Genomic DNA, 22,856 nt, shown 5'->3' with positions numbered 1-22,856 from the left:
TGAATTGTTCTTTTACAAACTCGTAATTTTTTTAATTTCATGAAAACCTTTATTTGGGTCTTACATTTTAAACAACACTTTTTTTTTTCTTGTCATGTAAAGCACCCTTTTTTTCTTTAAACCTAAGTTCTGTGCCAAATTTGTCCTGACTGTGGGTATGTAAACACTTCTTCCCTGAGCTGTTCATAATTCAAACATTGCTATCTTGGGCTAGTGCATTGAAAACCTCAATGTGAAACTGACTAGCAAGTTTACTTTAAGTTTCTAGCCTATCTTTCTTGCGTATACTAAGCAAAATGAGAACAGATAGTGAAATGTGAACTAGGCTACTTTAAAATAGAGAATTTTAAAAATTTTATTACTGGTAATTTAATTAACAATTTTTTTCTTTTGTTTTTGAAGATATGATTAACCTGGTCATATCTCTGTTTTTTAACAATCATATTTTAGAGTACAGATGTGTGCTAGCTTTTAAAATCTGTTAAGGAATTTTCCTGTCCCTTCAGTATGATTGGGAATTTACATCATGATAAACTGGTGAAAATTGGAGCTATGTAATTCACTGATTCGAGAGAGAATTTCTCTCTGAAAAGTGAGGGGAAAAACTATGTGATCCACGAGGACAACATTCTATACTGTGAGGGTACTGTTGTAAATAAAGAGAGATTCTAACATAACTTCTGCAACAGTGCCTATTTTAATTGTCTGCAATACCACTGCAAACTGCAGTCTTGAATACAGTCGAAGGCATATATTCCATCCCAATACTTGCTTTTAGAGGAGGAATTAGTAAAATGCAACTACAGTATTTATTTTAGAGTATGTAAGGTGCTTACAGCAGCCACAGTACATGATTCTGGTTTCTGCATAGAACCATAGAATATCAGGGTTGGAAGGGACCTCAGGAGGTCATCTAGTCCAAAGCAGGACCAATCCCCAACTAAATCATCCCAGCCAGGGCTTTGTCAAGCCTGACATTAAAAATATCTAAGGAAGGAGATTCTACCACCTCCCTAGGTAACGCATTCCAGTGTTTCACCACCCTCCTAGGGAAAAAGTTTTTCCTAATATCCAACCTAAACCTCCCCCACTGCAACTTGAGACCATTACTCCTTGTTCTGTCATCAGCTACCACTGAGAACAGTCTAGATCCATCCTCTTTGAAACCCCCTTTCAGGTAGTTGAAAGCAGCTATCAAATCCCCCCTCATTCTTCTCTTCCGCAGACTAAACAATCCCAGTTTCCTCAGCCTCTCCTCATGTCATGTGTTCCAGTCCCCTAATCATTTTTGTTGCCCTCCGCTGGACTCTTTCCAATTTTTCCACATCCTTCTTGTAGTGTGGGGCCCAAAACGGGACACAGTACTCCAGATGAGGCCTCACCAATGTTGAATAGAGGGGAACGATCACATGCCTCGATCTGCTGGCAATGCCCCTACTTATACATCCCAAAATGCCATTGGCCTTCTTGGCAACAAGGGCACACTATTGACTCATATCCAGCTTCTCATCCACTGTAACCCCTAGGTCCTTTTCTGCAGAACTGCTGCCGAGCCATTCGGTCCCTAGTCTGTAGCGGTGCATGGGATTCTTCACTTGTCCTTGTTGAACCTCATCAGATTTCTTTTGGCCCAATCCTCCAATTTGTCTAGGTCCCTCTGTATCCTATCCCTACCCTCCAGCGTATCTACCTCTCTTCCCAGTTTAGTGTCATCTGCAAACTTGCTGAGGTTGCAATCCTCACCATCCTCCAGATCATTTATGAAGATATTGAACAAAACCAACCCGTGGAGCACTCTACTTGATACTGGCTGCCAACTAGACTTGGAGCCATTGATCAGTACCCGTTGAGCCCGACAATCTAACCAACTTTCTAGCCACCTTATAGTCCATTCATCCAGCCCATACTTCTTTAACTTGCTGGCAAGAATACTGTGGGAGACCGTGTCAAAAGCTTTGCTAAAGTCAAGGAACAACATGTCCACCGCTTTCCCCTCATCCACAGAGCCAGTTATCTCGTCATAGAAGGCAATTAGATTAGTCAGGCATGACTTGCCCTTGGTGAATCCATGCTGACTGTTCCTGATCACTTTCCTCTCCTCTAAGGGCTTCAGAATTGATTCCTTGAGGACCTGCTCCATGATTTTTCCAGGGACTGAGGTGAGGCTGACTGGCCTGTAGTTCCCAGGATCCTCTTTCTTCCCTTTTTTTAAAGATGGGCACTACATTAGCCTTTTTCCAGTCATCCGGGACTTCCCCGGATCACCATGAGTTTTCAAAGATAATGGCCAATGGCTCTGCAATCACATCCGCTAACTCCTCATCTGCATCATAGTTTAAACAAAGACATATGAAGACAAGATCTTTATAATATTCCAGCTTTATTTCTTGCATAATATACTGGTATACAGTAGAAGATTATGATACAGCTATATCCCTGGACTAGTTTCATTCCTTTCTCCTCCTCCCTCACTCCTCTAAGCAGGGATGATTTCAGTATGGATGATTGCCTAAAAATTGAAAGGAACAGAAAATAAGAAAGTTTTGAACACAGCATTCTTCTGGCTGATAATTTTACATTTGAAATTATTCTGAAGCACATTTAAATGAAGACTAATAAGGGCTGTCACAGCTAGGTGATGAAAGAACATCTGCTGAATTTGCTGTTCAGACACATGTTCTGAATATCTGCTTCACTTGCTATATTTATTTTCTCTGACAATGGGCTGATGGAGCTATCTGGAAGTATAGAAGACGGAGAGCGCTGAAATGGAGGCCTTATCATAACTCATGAAGTGTCTTGAAATGTGAGCTGCAGTTCTGTCACTGGATCTGGTGGTATCAGGGAGAGAGCTAGAAATGGCTGTAAACAATAGCTTGCTGGTTCTGTGAACCAGGTATCCACAGGTTTGTTCTGTATCAGTAATGGTTCCTGTTGTGAAGTGCACTGAGAATTAGACTCATAGACTTTAAGGCCAGGAGGAACCATCGTGGTCGTCTAGTCAGACCTCCTGCAAATTGCAGGCCACAGAACATCAGCTACTCCTGAAATAGATGCCTAACCTCTGGCAGAGTTACTGAAGTCCTCAAATCATGGTTTAGAGACTTCAAATTACAGAGAATTCCCCATTTACATTAGTTTAAACCTGCAAGTGACCCTTGCCCCATACAGCACAGGAAGGAAAAAAAAACAAACCCCAGGCCGGTCTGACCTGAAGGAAAATTCCTTCCCAACCTCAAATATCTGTTGTCTCACTCCTTTCTGCACAATAGTATGTGTAAGCAGAAGGGAAAACAGGTTCTAATACTTGTATGGGTATCCTTAGAGACACCAGCTCAGGTTTGCAGCACAGATGAAAGCATGAAATCTCACATGGATTACACACTGCTTTTCCTTTTAGTATCAGCTTAATTGTGGAAGGACAATGTGTTGTTAAAAAAGGCCTCTGAAACCATATGCATCAGCATGATGAGGGACTCCATAAACTTACTGTCAAAACCAATGTTGGATTGCAAGTTTTAAATTATTCTTTGTTGGTACTGACCCTCACGTTACAAAATGCTCATATGGTCATCAAAGTCTGGAGCTGCAGCATACGCAGTATGCGTAGCCTTTTGAAGTTAATCAAACTTGCATTTCTGAAGGGCTCTGTGTGATCACACTGAGTTGCTTATGAGAAGATGACTTTCCCATCTGTTCTACAACAGTCCCTAAACTCTGGGCAGGATCAAAACTCAACCATCTTCTTGGGCTTCAACTTTAACAGACATCTAAGCAATAAGATAATATAAAGTCCAGTCCTTGCTTAGGACTGCTCTGCCTACCACTTAGATCTTCTCATCTCAGACCCAAGATGTCTCTCTCAGGGCAGACCCATTCAGAAGCACTTCCTCCTTTTGTTTGTATTCACTCCAGCTGCTGGGCCCTCCTTGCTTACTTGAGATAGCTGGCAGGTAGTTGTGTTCAAAGTTGAGTTGTTGGCTCCTATGTGCTGAGGTGCCACCATGGAGTGAGACCCAGAGTCACCTGCAGGTGACCTTTTTTTTTTAGTGTTTGGTTTAAAAAAAAAAGAAGCTTTTCAGTAGTGTTATTTAATGTATTTATTTAATTTTAGCTTGGAGCATTGAGTTACTCTTAGTTTCAAGTCATCATAAAGGCAACATTTTAAAATCATGAACCTGCAAAATAGAATTGCTCTTACTTTGTCTCCAAAACTCCACAGCTGTATGCACAAACAGGTATTTGCACAGGTAAATTGAGTATTTGAGCTTGCAAACAGATAGGCACATTTCTATTGTGCATAAATATGAGTTCCTGCAAATGCAATGGATATGCATGTAACTGAAAATATAGGGGCTTTAGTGATAATAGAGCTCAGGATATCTGTGCTGCTGCATATTAATGTCATGTATATTAAATCTTATAGGCAGCAGATGGTACTGGAGCTTGCATCTGTCAAATAATTTAATGGAACCTTGTCAACAGGGAAAAAAGAGTTTATTGATTGCTGCAAAAGACAAAGGAGCATCTTAACTGTCAGAGTAGGGACCACTAGAGTGTATGTTAACATTGCCGTTACTAATTAAGGAGAGACAGTGTGGCCTAGTAGACAGAGCATTAGACTGGGACTCAGAGGACCTGGACTCTGTTCCTGGCTCTGCCACTGGGTCTACTGGGTGGGCTTGTGAAAGTCACTTCGCCTTTGCATGCCTCATTTTCCCCCATTTGAAAAATGTTGATGATACTGACCTTCTTTTGTAAAGTGCTTTGAGATCTACTGATGAAAAGCACCATGTACTAGGTGGTGGTATTATTATTAATTATTATTATTATTATTTATTTGTCTTCAAAATAAGACTCTCTTGTCTTGTACAGATCTTCATTAAACTGATCTTCTAATGGTCTCCAACCTTTTAAGCTAGAACAGAAGTTCTCTGATTGTGATTTGTGGAGTATCTGGCTGCTCTTGGTGAGAGCTTCTTCTTCATATATCCAGCAACTAAATTATATTAAAAGAAAACAAAGTGCATAGTGCTTCCCAATATCGCTTGCTGGAGTTGCCACATGGGTGTTCTGCAATAGGAAAGGAGGAATCTACAAGACACTCTGTGGACCACGAAAAATTTGAGAGCTCCTGAGCTAGAAGTTGGCGCCCCAGTAGCACCTTTGCCCAAAACAAATAAAGTAGCACAAAAAACAAATATTTTCATGCATGCTTTTAAACTTACCAACTTAAAAAAGTCACGAACAAGCTTTCTTTATACATGTCCATTCTTCACTGAGGACTGTAAAAGAAACCAAGCTTGATATTTCTGCGTAAGGTCCTGCCCCCAATCTTTCTTGTTCCTCAGCCATCTGCATTCAATACAGGCTGTTTTTCCTTTTGCCTGCATGCTGCCTAGGTGCCAGCAGCAGGATAAATGAGAGCTCAGGAGAGAGAGTTTTCCTGCTCCCAGCTCCTTTACCCACCACCACAGTAATCCCTGGCAGCCAGGAGGAGCAGTTGCAGGGGAAGTCCTGCTTAGCCCTGCAGCCTTGGGGTGGAGCATTCTTAGTCACTTGGTGGGGGTAGTGCAGAAACAGTTGGCACATAAGATCTGTGAGGGGAGGGAGAATGCTCAGTTCTGAGGGACTCTTCAAAGAATTTAGTGGCTGAACTCTTTTAAGCCTATACTGAGCACGAGTGAACTGAGATTTTTTCCGAAGCTTATAACTTTCGCAAATTTAAGCGAATTTTCATTGGGACAGCACAAGCACAGCCCTGGCACCAAGACAAACTTTCTGCCAATTTGCAGGCCCCTGTTCCAAAGCATTAGTTTCTGAACAAAACAGCTATGGGTTTTTTTTTTAAAAAAAATATGTGCAAAACAATGTATTTTTTCCCCTAACCTTATTCTGAGAAATGGCTGAAGCATTTATCTGATGCTTCCTCAAAAATTGAGCCTAAGGCAGACACTTGACATGGAAAATTTCAGCCCAGATGGTTAGTTTGAAGTTATAACTGGAAACAGAGAAACTGGAAACGGAGAATAATCAAATGTGTTAGGCAAACTTAACTATAGGCATTGCTACCTATAATATATATATATAGAGAGAGAGAGAGAGAGAGAGAGAATTGTCATATCTCCTTTCATTAAGGAGAGGTCAGAGAAAAGTGGAAATACAGAATCCGGCATGTGAATTCATAAAGTAGCTGTATGAGGCTATAATATCATAGGTGTACCTATGTTATGAGGCTGTGTGTGCTAATCACTTCTTGGTTACTTGCAGGCTACCTGTCAGAATGTGCAATGGCAACATTGTAGAAAAGGTCTAACAAGCTGATGCTTTCAGAATTAAAACATGCACACTGTTTTCCCTGCTCAAGCTGGTCAAGGCCTGCTTAAAGCACTACAACTAGCTTTCCTATTCTCTCTGACAAACAAATGATGAAAGACAAAAGCAAACAATTTAAGCACTCTGGGTCAAATTGTGGGTCATGTGGGCTGAGCAGCTTTGAAATAGAAAGAGTAAACAAAGCCAAAATAGCAGAAATTGGAGGCTAACGTTCGCCATTCATTGACATACAGCCTTAAAAAATAGTGAGTGTCCAGCAGACAAGTGGTTGGCATCTAAAGGGAAGTTTTGTGCTATATCTGCATCATACTGTTCAAAAACTGTAGGGAGAATGTGATGGAGAAACACCATAAAGTAATACTGAATCCTTCTGCATTAAGCTTCACTGTGGTGTCTTCAAGGAAGACAGTAGAGTCAGACATGATCAGTACACCTGAGAAATGCATTCATCTCACACGTCCCCAGAAAATGTCTCCAGTTTGGCCAGAACAGCAGCCTGTGCTAGTATCAGGGAGCAGGGATGTAAAAGGTGACAGAAAGAGGGACAGGTTGTGGCAATGCAACGTGGCTACAGCTTCCCCTTCTGGGGAGGTGAAAGGGCTCAGTGCTGTTCAAAAAGCAGGTACCATTAGCCAATAAGCAGCTTGGAATCCCCTAATGGAGAAAAGGATGTAGCACCTGCCAGTGAAATATCAGCGGAGTCCAGGAGCACAAACACCATCTCCCCTGCATGGGGTGGTCACACACACACGCACCATAAGGCACAATGATTGCTCTAGCTGTGTAGGTTGTAGACCCCCATTTTGACTGGCGCAAAAGGGTGTGTTCAAAACCTACCTGCACTAGCTTGGCTGAATTTGGCTCCTTGGTTTTTTGACTTCCCTTACAATATTCTCAACTTTAATGTTGTATTTGTGTTAGCTTTTGTATCTAATCCAGCCATCTAGCTAACACAAGCGAGCTGATATTTGTATATGTGATTCTTACCAGAACACTTGCACTCTCTCCCTTTGTAACTTCAGAGGTTCTCTAAACTGTATCTAATTTGCTTCCCACTGTTTTTCTCCTCTCCTTAGAACATTGTGGCAGTGGGAGCCGGGTTTTGTGATGGCCTTCGCTGTGGTGATAATACCAAAGCTGCTGTTATTCGACTTGGCCTAATGGAGATGATTGCTTTTGCAAAAATCTTTTGCAAGGGACAGGTGTCTGTTGCCACTTTCCTGGAGAGTTGTGGAGTTGCTGATCTGATCACAACGTGTTATGGTGGCCGCAATCGGAGGGTGGCTGAAGCATTTGTTAAAACTGGGAAGGTATTGTACCAAGGCCTGTCTTCGTCTCTGTGTGATGGCTAGCATTGCAGAAATCTATGTCATAGGAGCACTAGGTTCAGTGCTGACTTGTTACTAGAATACTGTGGTTATACTAGTCACATTGTAATCAGTTAACATAGTCTTGTCTCCCCGCCTTTTGTCCTTTAGTGTGTTACCATAGAGACAGTGTTGCAAAGCTAGAATGAATGAGGCAGTTCCAAAGAGAAGGAGAACTGGAGGTAGGGAGTAGGGGAAAGAGGAAGTTTACACACAGGCATGTAGGTAATTACCATTATGAAAACCATGGACTGCTTTTGGAGGAAGTGTTAGGATTCTTCAATGACACTAGCCAGCTTCTCCCATCAAGTCTTCATGCATCTTAATACTCATGTTGAGTGACTGTTCATTTAAGATTTTAGTTCTACCACCCTCAGCTGGGCAAACTTTGGGAGCTGTCTCCCCATGCTGAAGCAGTAGTGTCATCCAGGAGAGGAGAAGACCCTTATCAGGGCTTAATAACCTTCTTATTCTTCATAATATTCTTCAAAATGGTGTCTTAGGTTGGAAATACCTTGTCATGATTAACCTTTTTTTTATTATTTTTAAAATACTGTTAAGTCCATTGAAGAACTGGAGCAAGAAATGCTAAATGGCCAGAAATTGCAGGGACCACAGACTTCGGCAGAAGTATATCGTATCCTGAAGCAGAAAGGAATGGTGGATAAGTAAGTAAGAGGACATGGGGCATTTATTTTGTTTTGTTTTGCCCTCCATTTTTTCACTCTTTGTTTTTTGATCATTGTGAGACTTTTGCTTTTATGTTCAGGAAACAAAGTAAAATGCTGACAAAGTGACTTAAACCCCAACAAAATGCATACATTTTAAAACAGCGAGATTAATGTGACCATAATATATATACTAGAACTAATGGTGTGGGAGCCTATATTTAAACTCTGAATGCTCTGCAATTTAATCCTCCATTTACTCAGAGATATCTTGGTGATCCCATCTGCCCTAGGCAGGAATAAGGTAATGTAGGAGAGGAAGTGCCCTAGATTTTAACATGGAATTTCCTAATCATATGGTTTGCACCCATGGAAATTCCCATGGAAATAGGAATTGTACTTCTTTACTGCGCAGATCTCAGGGATGCCCCTTGCCTCAGCTCTGCTGCCTTTTCCTACTGGCTCTTGCCTACCTCTGAACGGCATGACTCTTGCAGGAGCCTTGTTTCCATTCACTTCCCCTCCCATGGGCTTCGCCTGGATTGTCCTCCTTATACACGCTCCTCCAGGGTTGGGTTATGCAATGCGGACCAGAAAGCAGCATAAATTAATAGAGCCAAAAGCAGGGTGGTTGGGGTTTTAGCAGGGTGGTTGGGGTTTTTTTTTGGTTTTTTGTTTTTTTTGTTGGGGGTGGAAAGAGGTGGGGGGAAAGAATCCTGAGGAGCCCAGCTGGTTCCCCTCCTCTCTCCAGATTGGTAGAGTTGGAGTTCCCATGAATGGGCTTCCATGGAGTCACGAGTCCGTGGAAGACTGCCACGGAGGCAGAATGTGGAAGAGAGCATGGGGCCATGAGTACAAGTGTCTGAGGATATGGCCTAGGAGGCATAGTGGCATGTTTGATTTGTCTTTGCCTAGTTTTGACTTCGTTTTAATCTTTTCCCAGAATAATCTTGAGTTTCTCATAAGGGAAGTATTTAGTTTTTTGACACATTTTGTAGACATTCTTGATGACTTGCCTAGAATAATTGTCCTGGTGACTATTGTTCTGTTAATTGCTGCTGGTTATAATTCAGAAATGAAGATTTGTGGCTACTAACAGAGTAAGAATAAAGACAAAATTGGTATCTTTCTGAAATTGGGAGGGATACTTCTGAACTCAGGGCCTCCTCCTGTGAGGTGCTCAGCATCTTTCATGGTCTTGCTAAGTGTCCTTACCTCCCAACAACTTCACTAGGAGTTAATGGTGTTCAGCACCTTGCAGGGTCGGGCCATAAGAGAAAAGCTGCATCGGTTTAACAATGCTTGGTCCAGGTTGTAGTCTCTGGAATGTACCATAGGTAAAACCTATTGACCCTATTCAATCAACTATGTTTCTGCATCGGCTGTTTGGCCATTGATTTGTACAGTTTAAGAGTGCTTATTCCAAATCACTTAAATGAAACTGCATACAAAAATTGTAAGGTATGTATAAAGGATGGCAGCTCAGTGCTTATACAGCTTGACAAATCAAAAAGGAAAATATGGCATCTAGTATATTGATTTTTGCTGTTTGCTAGACAATAGAGGATCTGAAAACTTCTGAGGCAAAATTCCACCATTTAATCCATATTCACAACTGCCCCAATAGCCTGCCTGCAAAACTGGTTGATGTACTTCTGAAGCAATGGTAGGGACTCAGTTTCAGGTTCCCTTCAGTACATGATGCATTAGTTCACTCTTCATTGCATTCCAATAATTTACCAGTGAGAACTCCCTGATGCGGAAGAGAAATATCTTATCTGCATAAGATTATAACTCTCACAGGGAAGCTAATAAACAAGGGAATTGTTTGTCAAGCCTGATGTATCTTCTTGTTAGTTTCATGTATAACTTAAACATATAAGCAAGCATTTACTTAAGGTCTGTGTTAACTCACAATATTGCAGAACTGTAAATAAACAATAAACTAAAATATAAAGCTGAGCGTCTTAATAAACCCTGTAGCTCACGAAAGCTTATGCTCAAATAAATTGGTTAGTCTCTAAGGTGCCACTAGTACTCTTTTTCTTTTTGCGAATACAGGCTAACACGGCTGCTACTCTGAAACTTAATAAACCCTGTAAACAGAAAGACCGTCCAGTAGCTTTCTTGCTGGTAAAATTTGTTGCTTATCTCCAAGGAAAAGGAGCCTTGTTACTAAAATTCTGTTTAACTGACCAGCTGTATGTAGTGGCTGCTTTCATCTCATAGATGGGTCAGAAGCATGGATAGTAGCTTTGATATTGTGGTTCTCTTTCCTTTGTGACACCTAGTTTACGGTAAAATAGAATCATCTAACTTAGTATTTCCTGGTACAAAACAAAGCAGGTTCTCCTGATGTCATTTATTCAAGAGATTCTGCATGTGCGTGATTCCTAAAGCCATATGTAGACTGTGTTTAGTAAGACTTGGAATGTGTTTTCTTCAGCTCTTCCTTTTTCAGATGAGGCAAAATCACAAAAATGAACAGTTTCGTCAGTTGATTGGCAGTCCCTTTTAAAAATTATTTTTGGCAGTTTTTAAAGTGCAATTTTTTTCATGCACCATCTGCTTTTCTATGTTTTAGTACTACTTCTAAAAATAAGGCACAGAAGTCCTATCTCTGCAATGTATGCACAGTTAAGCTGGTTGGGGGAAGAAAGCTGTTTAGAACAATCGCTTTCAATAGTTACTGTTTGTAATGCTCTCTTAGACATCTTAAAATAAGTTTTATTTTTTTATTTTTCTGCTTTTCCATTTGGCAAGTACAGAGCTGAACACAGCAGGTTTTTTTTAATCGGGATGACATGAAGTAGGCTATTGTTTATTTCTCTGCTTTTGTCCTCATCCTAAAGGGTAGTTTTAAAAACTCATGTAAATTTTTGCTGGATGATACTGTCATTCTTGGACACTTGGGTGTAAAATAGTATTTTTGGATTGTGTCAGTTAGCGAAGTTATTTCCAGCTGGTTACTACACAGACCCCCTTCTCATTCTCACTATTGCACCTAGTGGAAGCTGAATGATCCTATTTTAAGGGCATTGGCTTTTTAATCTAATCTTCAAACATTTGCTTAAAAACTGTGCAGTATACTCTGGTGCTTTTCAAAAAATAAAAATTTAAAACATAGGGTTGAAAGTCTAGTAAGGGTAGCGTGATGGGTTGCATCACAGAAACCCCTTGGGGGCTGCCAACTGATGTGCCAAGACTACTTCTGCCCCTGCCTTCCCTGCCAGTTTGGGACCTCAGAACCCTGCCGCGTTGTGCCAGACACACTTGCCGGCCGCAAACACAGACCCACGTCTGAACCACATCCCATAAACTGCAAACTTAACTGAAAGCAGCTTAAGAAGTGTTCCTGTCTTTAACGCTCAGATGCCCAACTCCCAATGGCATCCAAACCCCAAATAAATCCATTTTACCCTGTATAAAGCTTATACAGGGTAAACTCATAAATTGTTCACCCTCTATAACACTGATAGAGAGAGATGCACATCTGTTTGCCCTTCCCCGCCCCCCGAGGTATTAATGCATACTCTGGCTTAAATAATAAATAAAAAGTGATTTTATTAAATATAGAAAGTAGGATTTAAGTGGTCTCAAGTAGTAACAGACAGAACAAAGTGAATTACCAAGCAAAATAAAATAGAACACGCAAGTCTATGCCTAACACAGTAAGAAAACTGAATACAGATAAAACCTCACCCTCAGAGGTGTTCCAGTAAGCTTCCTTTTACAGACTAGTCTCCCTCTAGTAGTCTGGGTCCAGCAATCACTCACATCCCCTGTGGTTACTGTCCTTTGTTCCAGTTTCTTTCAGGTATCCTTTGGGGGTGGAGAGTCTGTCCTTTGAGCCAGCTGAAGACAAAATGGAGGGATCTCCCCAGTGTTTAAATAGACTTTCTCTTGTGGGTGGACACCCCTCCCTCCCCCTGTGTAGAATCCCGGCTAAATGATGGAGTTTTGGAGTCACATGGGCAAGTCACATGTCCATGCATGACTCAGAACTTACAGGTAGCAGCCATGGTTCACATGCTACCTTGAACGTCCTCAAGTAGGCTTCTTATGTGGATTGGAGTCTTTCAAGATCCATTGTCTGTTAAGTGCTTCTTGATCGGGCATTTAACTTGCACATTCCTTTCTCAAGAAGCTGACCAATGTTTACTAAGGCTACTTAGAAATCAAGCAAGTACACAGCCAATATTCATAACTTCAAACACAAAAATGATACATGCATACAAATAGGATTAATAGATTCAGTAGATCATAACCTTTACAGAGATATGTTACATGGCATATGTAGCATAAAACATATCAGTTATGTCGTATATACATTTATAAGCATATTTTCATAAAGCCTTATGGGGTGCAACATCACTGGTAGAATTTAGGCCTCAATCCTGCAAACTTCTATGCAGATGCATGGCTGTTTGTCATATGGAGGCTTGTAGATGTCCGTGATACCCAACAGAGAGAGATGCACTTTGCAGGATCAGCATGTATATTTACAGTGTAAGTTGGCTATAGAACTCTTCATCTGAAAGGTAGTTGCAGAACTAATCCCTTTAATGTTCCCAGATGCACATTTCACATGTAGTATACATGCTTTTCCTGCCTCTAGTATTGTTGTCACCATTAACTTAAGCATTGTCATTTTTTCAGTAAAGTGCTTCTGAATTGTGCTTACAGAAATATTCTCTGTGATGGAGAGCAGTAAGTTGGTATTAAAATGTTGTTTGAAACAATGGTCCCATCTTAAATCACGCAACTTCTCTGAACAGCCTGATAACTAGCAATGCAATACCTGTACCCATCTGAAGCTTACTTTTGCTTCATACAAGTACAATATGTCTTGTGCCCATCTCTAGAAATGATCACACATAAACAGACATTCCTATGTCAATTTTAGGCCTAACATTTAAGATTTAAAAACAAAAATCCCTTAAGGCCAACAGAATTCTTTTTTTTTTTTTTTTTTTATTCCTACAAAAAGTTTTGCAAGGATTTTAAACATTCTGTTGTGGTGCTTGCAGCTTAAACACTGTAGCCTTTCAGATCTAGAAAGTGAAATTGACTAGATCTGTTTTCATTATCCACACTGAATATAAAAATAAATAGGTTTAGGATTTTTAAAAATTCTTTGTTTTAATAGTCCTTTAATGTCAGTAAAACACACATGGAAGTTTTATTTTTGAAAACGTGGCCAACTTAAAAATAAATAAATAAATAAAAAGTCAGGCTCCTATTTATTTTAAGGATCCTAAAACCCATACTTACCTGTAGACTTTTACATTTGAAAATCTTGGTCTATGATTTTTAATCTGATGGGATCTCTGAAAAATTTGTGGTATCCTAATTTTTTTTTATACTTGATCATTATTTGAAAGGTTGATCTTTTCTGTTTGTAGCTGAGCATGTGGTAAGATGATTGCAAAAAAATAGTGGCAAGCATTTGTTTTCATTTGTGAAATAAATGAACTGTCAAGTTATGCATAACAATGTTGCAGGATCCAGTATGGCTTGATAATGATGAGGCTTTTGAGGGCCTGAAATGTATGTAGGTATTGTATATATTCTGCACTCATCATCATAGCATGAGTGCCTTGTAAATTCCAAAAGAAACACACAGATTCTCAGGTGCTCTCTTCTCTACCTAACAAGACATTATAGATTAATCTTATGTTGCTTTTTTCTTTTCTTTGCTAGGTTTCCACTGTTCACTGCCGTATATCAAATCTGCTATGAAGGGAAACCTGTTCAAGAAATGATATCCTGCCTTCAGAGTCATCCAGAGCATATGTAAAATGAATTGTGCAATTATACTAATGCAGCTTCCGCCTTTCAAATTCATATTTGGGTTCAAGTGGATGTAAGCATAAGCTTCATAAGAAGCTGCACATTAGGCAACCATGTGAATGTATATGAATTTCTGTAGTTTTTTGGACACAATTTAACATTGTAATGTACTGTCATCTTGGTGTCTATCATTTTACTGGCTAAAAAGCAGGTGTTTTAAGATATACAATGCAAAACTTGCACTATATATATATATATATATAATATATATATATATAGTATGCATAAAAATATGGATGCATCTATTGTATTTCTACAGTACAAGATACAAACAACATTTAGTAATCTTTCATTCTGAAATTCCTCTCTCATTAAAGACCCAATCCAGTACACACTAGAGTCAATGGAAAGAATCCCATTGGCTTCAATGGGAATTGGTTTGGGCCCTGATCGCCCCAGTAGTGTAAGCTATGTCTACTAAACTTGATTTTATTCTGTAATACACATCAAGACTTTTTACATGTTTGCATGCTTTTTGGAGATAGTCATTTTAAGCAATATTAATGAAAAGCTAGTTGTAGCAGTTATTCAAGGAGGGAGCAGTGGAATAGCATTTTAACTAACTGTGTTTAACAGTATCATATGATTTTTAGACAGTCTCAAAATATCAGACTAGTTTAAATCAATTTTAAAGGGTATTTAATCTTTTAAGTGTAACATATTTTAAAAGGGTACATTACCTCCCCCTCAATTTTTATCCCTTTCTGCTTTTATTTTTATATTTCTGCATTTCTATCTTTCCCTTGCTGTTTCCAGGTATTACGCTGTTCTAGAATTCTATTAGGAAGGACAAGCAGAAGGATTTTACCAGCACAGACTCTAGTATAGGGGCCCTGAGGTTCATTCATGTGCTGTCTGATTCCATTTATTTTATTTTAGGCCAATTTTTGTGCTAGCCGCTGCCCAAAACTGTCACGCTCTTCTAGCTTAACCTTCAGCTGCATACCACACATGGGGGGATTTCCCAGTACTTCAAGTTTGTGTTGTCTGTTGTCAAATGAACTGTGCTCCTTTATGCTAACTGCATCCATTTCAGTGCCTGCCAGTGACTGATGTGTCAACTGTTCTCTATTGACTTGATCCAACTTCTACTGAAGTAAATGAAAAAGTTCCCATTCTTTAATTTGAAAGACTCTTGTGAGGATTGGATCAAGCCTTTTCTGACCAATCTGTCTGAAAGCTTCTCAGAGGCCAGGCTGCCTCTCTCTGTTCCCTTTAAGGAAGGAGGGACTGGAAAGGTTATGGGGGAGGTCAATTTGAATGCTTCTGTTGCACAACTGTTGGGGTACTGCTGGAATATCCTTTGTAGGAACATTTTGAGGAAAGGTAGGGGGATGGATGGATCTTTCTGGCCCATGAGTTTATTTTGTTTAAAAGAAAAAATGAAATCTAGCCTTAAGGATCAGGCGTATGGCTAGGCATGTGAAGGGACAACCCATAGTTGAGATCAGAAGAATAAGGTTTGTCTAGAAACTGATAGAAGCCAGCACTGAGCTAATAAGAGAAGTATCTTGCTGTTTGGAATACAGACTCCTAATCTCTGAGCAAGATATGGATTGATCACTACTTGCTGTTACCAGCTGTGTTGTTTACAAGCCAAGAGCTTTGAGCATGAAACCTTTATGAAGCTTTAAGATGTCAAGGTATAGGCTTAGGAGTATCAGTCACCCTTGCTTAAAGTGCATTATATAGCTTTGGATATTTTTTACTCTGAAATAAGAAAGAGCAGTAAGGCACCTTCATGTAAACAAAAAAATATTTCCGAACAGGGGCTGGCATTTTGCATATGCCAAACCAACCATTATGTTTTAAATTATTTTTAGAAGATCATGTGAATGTCTACAAATATGCAGGGCTACAAAAGATCATTTTATTGGGGATGTTTTGCCTTATTTTTCTGAACATGGTGCTGAATAATGGAAAGGGTTGGGGTTAGTTTGAAATGTATGGGGCAGTGGGATTTTGAGAATTAAAATCTCTGATAGAACTGATCTGTGAGAAATTTGTGCTCAGCCCATTTAAAGGACATTTTAGTAGTTGGAAACATTGATATATTAACGCACATATGAAGCATACACTCCCCATTATAGCATAACTCGCAGTGGGTTTGCTTATGTTAAATTATATTTTTTAAAAATCCACCAAATTGGGTGGATTTGACTTTGTATTTTATTTTTACATATAGTATGTAGAATAATACAATTTTGTAAGATACATAAAGGGCTATATAAGCTAAAAGTGGTGAATTATATGTACTGTAGGATGGGGTATTTTTTTTTTGTTTGTTCTCATGCTCTTTCCTCCACTTAAGGAGTTGAGCATTTTTAGATCTCGTTTTTTATGTAAACCCAGTCAGTGAGAGAGCCAGAGGGAGGTTTGTTTATTGAATCATTTTCTCAAATCTACAGTCCACTCACTTCCCCAATAAAATGCAAAACTTCTATAATTAAGGAATTTATCTTGTTTTCATTTCTGTCAATATTTATTATTCCACCATTTCTATTTCTTTGTCGTTGTTGCTTGAGAATTTTTGGCTTGGCATTATTTTTTTCATTAATATTTACTACTAATTATGATACTGAGAGATATAGATAGATAGATATAATCCGCACTAAAGGATAAGGGACCAGTTTTGTGAACTCTCTTTTGCTTGCTACTGGGAGTAGTCCCGTTAAAGACACTCTGCCCAATAGTAAGTTGTTTTTTTTTCAGGATCAGGTCCTAAATTTGTATCTTTCTTGACTAACTTATGAACTATCACTAAAAATCACTAAGGGAACTGCATTCAGTCTTCTAATACACCTCTACCCCGATATAATGTGACCTGATATAACACGAATTCAGATATAACGCAGTAAAGCAACGCTTTTGGGGGACAGCGCTGCGTGCTCCAGCGGGTCAGCACATCAGCGTTTCTGGCTCTGACACGCTGCTCTGAGTGGCGTGTTAAGGGTGCCGGGCCGGGGCCGAGGGGTTGGATAAGGGGCAGAGGGTCTTGGGGGGCGGTCAGAGGACAGGGAGCAGGGGTTTGGATGGTTCGTAGGTTCTGGGGGCGGGGCGATCAGGGGATGGGAAATGGGGGTGTTGGATAGGGGGTGGGAGTCCTGGTGGGGCCTGCCAGGGGGTGGGGGGGTGGATAGGGGTTGGGGCAGTCAGGGGACAGGGAGCGGGGGTGGAGGGTTGGATGGGTCGGGGATTCTGAGGGATCAGTCAGGGGGCAGGAAGTAACTATTAATAAAGGAAATGCTCAAGGCCAAAGCAAGTTCAATATAACGCAGTTTCACCTAGAACGCGGTAAGATTTTTTGGCTCCTGAGGACCACGTTATATCAGGTTTGAAGTGTACTACCTAACTAGCCCATTACACATGTACTGTATTGTTTAAGGATTGAAAATGGATACCTCTTTGAAAGCTTAGTAGAATAAATATTTTGTCTTGGAATCACTTGTTTTTAGTATTCATTTTTTATCACCAAGCTTTCTTTCTCTTGTTGATGCTAAAGATGTAATCAGGATAGATATCTGAGACTGCCATACGAGGGGCTAGAGCAGTTTACTGATTGTCATCTAAGCATCAGTGTTTTCATTTATTGTTTTGCTAGCACAGTCTTGAGTCGGGCCAATCAAATAAAACAAGATGTTCTCTGTGGTATGAACTGCATTATCGTCTTCAGTTCATATAATGATCGTGTCATCCACTAGAGGTCGCTGCTGCACAAAATTCTACATGGTCTGCCGTAGATTGCGTGTTTTCTCTTTAACATTTCCTTGAAGCTCTTAAGTGCCTTGTGCAAATAAATTCTCCGTTATTGTCTTACTTGTTGTTTGAGGTTGAGGAGGTGCACAGTTTCACCACCATGTCATGCAGCATAGAATGGATGAATCTACTGGAGGTGAAAGGAGAAGCTTGCCAATATAATTGACATCCCACAAAAACAGCTAAGGCCCCTCCATGCAAACACTACTCAGCTGACACCTTCTCACCATAACATGTTTGGCCCAGGACAGCAGTTGTACTTATGTCATCCTGTGACAATCCTTTGCCGGGTGGGGAAAAAAGGTCCTATTAGAATTAATGCTGATCCTGCCCTCATTAACTGTGTCACAGTTTACCGTGAACTTTCTTCCCAGTTGGAGATGGCTCACTTACAGGCAGGGAGGCAATGGCAGCATAGCTCCTAATGAAGTTGTACTCACCAGTGTGATGAGAGGGGAGTGGGCACAGGGTCTTTCCTTGATTTCTGGACAGCTCTGTGATGCATGGGCCCCCACACCTTGAAAATCCCATATCACTTGGTGGGATGAGTCAGGAACTAAATCTTATCAACTCATAAAATTTCCTACTTAATGTTGCCCCTCCTGTGAGTTTTCTGAACAGGAGGATCCAGCCTCACAGTGACAATTTACACTATGACAGGTTTCAGAGTAGCAGCCATGTTAGTCTGTATTCGCAAAAAGAAAAGGAGTACTTGTGGCACCTTAGATTTGTTAGTCTCTAAGGTGCCACAAGTCCTCCTTTTCAATTTACACTATGATGCATGGAAACACTGGCATTAACAGGAATGTAGGTTTCTTCAGCAAACAAAATAATAGCTCAATCTTATAGCACCTTTCATCCATAGATCTCAAAGTGCTTGACAAAGGAGGTCGGTATCATTATCGGGGGGGAAACTGAGGAGCAGAGGGGAAGCGACTTGCCCATTGTCACCAGAAGGCCAGTGGCAGAGCTGGAAATAGAATCCCGGTCTCCTGAGTCTTACTTCTAAGCTCTATCCACTGGGCCCCATTGCTGTAAAGCCACTGGCCATTTTCTGGTAGACAACACTGAGCGAGCATTTTAATCAAAGGTTCAGAATGGTGTGACTACTTTTTTTGTTTTTTGAAAGGGTGCCTGAGACTAATTGGTAAAACCAATCTCCATATGTCCAGAAAGCATAATCCAAGTACAACGGGCCTTCTAATTACAGGGAGGCTAGGTGCATAGGAAGGCAGAAGCCACAGCAGAGAGTTAGACTGATAAATATATTTTTCTATAAATGTCATGTTCCTCTGGTTGGTGGCTAAGGGGGTGGTTGGTTGTTTTATCAGCCCTTGTAAATCAGCTCAGGTACCTTTTTATTTGTCTCCGTGTAAATAATCTGGGTGCTGACCCAAGGACATGAAACATGGCAACCAAATTACAGATCTAAAATTCATGCAGATACCCAATGTGACAAATGAAACAGCAGCCTCAGTTTTCCTGCTCTGCTGCTTATTCATAGCATTCCCATCTTTGCATAAATAAATAATTCCCCCCTTGGATTTTATTTCAAGTTGGCAATCATGAACCAAGTCAGCAGACATTGCAGTTTGTCTTTAATGGAAAATAAAAAACATTCTCCCCAATATATACAGCATTTGTTTTCTGTTGGAAGAAATTGAAAAATTACCTTTCTTGGCCTGCCTTCTGACCACCATCTACTTCAGTTCTTATACAGTTTGCCATTAGCTGATGGACTATATGAAATGTGAGAACAAAAAGATAACATTTCTATTTTGAATAATACATGGAATGAGCGTCTGCCTTCACTTCCACAAAAAGCAAATGAAAGGCTGCATAGTCTAGAAGTCAGATGACTGGACTCTGAGTTCTATTTCTGTTCTTCCCTTTCTTGCTGTCAGACCCTGAACAAGTCACTTAAACTCTCAGTTTTGGTTGGCCTCAATCTGCTTCTATTTAAGTCAATCCTAAAACTCCTATCAATTTCAATGAGAGCACAGGAGTACTTGTGGCACCTTAGAGACTAACCAATTTATTTGAGCATGAGCTTTCGTGAGCTACAGCTCACTTCATCGGATGCATACTGTGGAAACTGCAGCAGACTTTATATATACACAGAGAATATGAACCAATACCTCCTCCCACCCCACTGTCCTGCTGGTAATAGCTTATCTAAAGTGATCATCAGGTGGGCCATTTCCAGCACAAATCCAGGTTTTCTCACCCTCCACCCCCCCACACAAATTCACTCTCCTGCTGGTGATAGCCCATCCAAAGTGACAACTCTTTACACAATGTGCATGATAATCAAGTTGGGCTATTTCCTGCACAAATCCAGGTTTTCTCACATCCCCCCCACCCCCATACACACACAAACTCACTCTCCTGCTGGTAATAGCTCATCCAAACTGACCACTCTCCAAGTTTAAATCCAAGTTAAACCAGAACATCGGGGGGGGGGGTAGGAAAAAACAAGAGGAAACAGGCTACCTTGCATAATGACTTAGCCACTCCCAGTCTCTATTTAAGCCTAAATTAATAGTATCCAATTTGCAAATGAATTCCAATTCAGCAGTTTCTCGCTGGAGTCTGGATTTGAAGTTTTTTTGTTTTAAGATAGCGACCTTCATGTCTGTGATTGCGTGACCAGAGAGATTGAAGTGTTCTCCGACTGGTTTATGAATGTTATAATTCTTGACATCTGATTTGTGTCCATTTATTCTTTTATGTAGAGACTGTCCAGTTTGACCAATGTACATGGCAGAGGGGCATTGCTGGCACATGATGGCATATATCACATTGGTGGATGTGCAGGTGAACGAGCCTCTGATAGTGTGGCTGATGGGGGGTGGAGGGTGAGAAAACCTGGATTTGTGCTGGAAATGGCCCACCTGATGATCACTTTAGATAAGCTATTACCAGCAGGACAGTGGGGTGGGAGGAGGTATTGTTTCATATTCTCTGTGTATATATAAAGTCTGCTGCAGTTTCCACGGTATGCATCCGATGAAGTGAGCTGTAGCTCACGAAAGCTCATGCTCAAATAAATTGGTTAGTCTCTAAGGTGCCACAAGTACTCCTTTTCTTTTTTCGAATACAGACTAACACGGCTGTTACTCTGAAACCTGAAATGAGAGCACAGTTAGTCCAACCATGAGCATGTTTGAAATTCTTACTTTAACATCTCTGTGCCCATTTCTAAAAGCAGGGATAATACCTACTTCAGAGGAATGTTGTGCAAATCAATTGTAAAAGCATTCTGAGCTGCACAGGTGGTGTACAAATATAACTTTGTACTTCAAGTGTTTTATATACATAAATGACTAGAAACAGAATAAATTATTGGTTTTAGTTGTGCATTCTTACTATAAACAGCTCTTTCAATGTAGTAGTTTGTTTAGTATAACTTCTGTCCTGAATAAAACATGTCTTAAAACAACCTCCTGATAAGATCCACAACCACCAACAGTTATGGAAGGGAATTTTTTTTTTTTTTTTTTTTTGGTGTTTGTGTGTTCTAAATTCATTGTTCAAGACACTGATTCCCTGTATTTTAGCTGTTACTGAACGTGAACAGCCTGTGTTCGGACGTATAAGTTTCAGATTCCAATCATCACCTGTTCATTATAGCCCCCATTAAATTAATTGGTTTTAGCCATGCTGGTCTTTTTAAACTTGGGCATTTCCATTTCCTGTGATCGCTGTAGAATCATTTAGAATCCTCCACTGCTCTCCTTTAAAGCAACTCCAACCTGGCTCTATTTTTACACACTAGGTGCTTGTGTGTGCTATTTTTACATGGGTAGTTTTGCACACTGTTGCTTGTGAAAGAATATCTTTAAGATAAAGTCCTTTTTCTGTGTACAGGTTTGTCAATAAACCCCTCCCTGATAGTATACATATGCAAATAATTTGCACAAGAAATTCTATAGTTTGAGCTCATAAGTGAGTGTGCACAAGTTTTGTGTAGTCACAGAGGCTAGCATGAGGGCCCCTGTCTTTAACTGCTAGCATTATTGTAAAAGTTCATTTAAAGTTTTTCACATTTCTTCAGGGGCAAAGCCTCCATGCACAACCCCCACTCAAGAACCATCCTTCATTCTTTCCTAGTAACCCACAGTCTTCCCGCCACCTTATTTGGGAGTGTTGCTACTATTATAGGTGGAAATAAGTAATTGTCATGCCAACTCCCTGCCTTCAACACACACTCTCTCTATACTGCCAAAGCTCTACACTACCCCACGTTCTCTTATGGAAGCAAAATATATCAAATCCAGGTAAAGCTTGTCTGGGCTGTCTTACCTTTTCCCCAAACTTAGTTTTACAAAAGAAAAATCAACAACTAAAAAATGTCAGATCTCCTCCTCTATCATGATGGCCCTAGGGCTTTCTGGGTGATAGATGGCTTCTTGAAGTGCCTTTGTATTCTGGTGGCTTTAACACTATATCTGACATAACACAATGAAAAGCTGGCAGTGTATCTCCTAAAAATAGTTGTGGAACAGTTTACAAATGTCTGATGCCTATTAAACATAAACAATTCACAGGTTTAGCTGCAGAAAACAGAGAGTGAATTTTTAGAAAGTGTGGAAGGAACTAGAATGCACGTCAGATCTAACTCAGACAAATAATTCTGTCACTGTTTGCTATGGAAGCATTCAATAATATTTATAAGGCACTGGGGAAACAATAAAGTACAGACTCTAAATATGTAAGTCCTCATATCATAGCTCAGTCCTTCTTAACACCTTGTTTCCCAATGCAACCTGTTCATTTCCTCACTGAGCAATTTACTTCCTATGTTAGAGCCCCATTCTTTTACAAAGAAAGATTAAGCGATATTTACTATTACATTTTATTTTTAAATCTCATA

General features: G+C 40.1%; 1 protein-coding gene across 2 annotated transcripts in view; it reads left to right on the top strand.

Moving 5' to 3' along the window:
* GPD1L (glycerol-3-phosphate dehydrogenase 1 like) overlaps positions 1-16,670 on the top strand; it is a 40,168-nt gene extending 23,498 nt beyond the window's left edge. For both annotated transcript variants that reach the window (XM_084620030.1, XM_084620031.1), the window contains 3 exons: positions 7,413-7,646; positions 8,265-8,371; positions 14,075-16,670. In XM_084620030.1, the coding sequence (XP_084476156.1) occupies positions 7,413-7,646; positions 8,265-8,371; positions 14,075-14,171 (438 nt within the window). In that variant the 3' untranslated portion in view covers positions 14,172-16,670. The remainder of the gene's footprint in view (positions 1-7,412; positions 7,647-8,264; positions 8,372-14,074) is intronic.
* The last annotated feature ends 6,186 nt before the right edge of the window (positions 16,671-22,856 follow it).

The sequence above is a fragment of the Lepidochelys olivacea genome, assembly GCF_965140295.1.
Source record: "Lepidochelys olivacea isolate rLepOli2 genome assembly, chromosome: 2".
Taxonomy (NCBI): Eukaryota; Metazoa; Chordata; order Testudines; family Cheloniidae; genus Lepidochelys; species Lepidochelys olivacea.
This window is presented reverse-complemented; position numbering and strand designations above follow the sequence as displayed.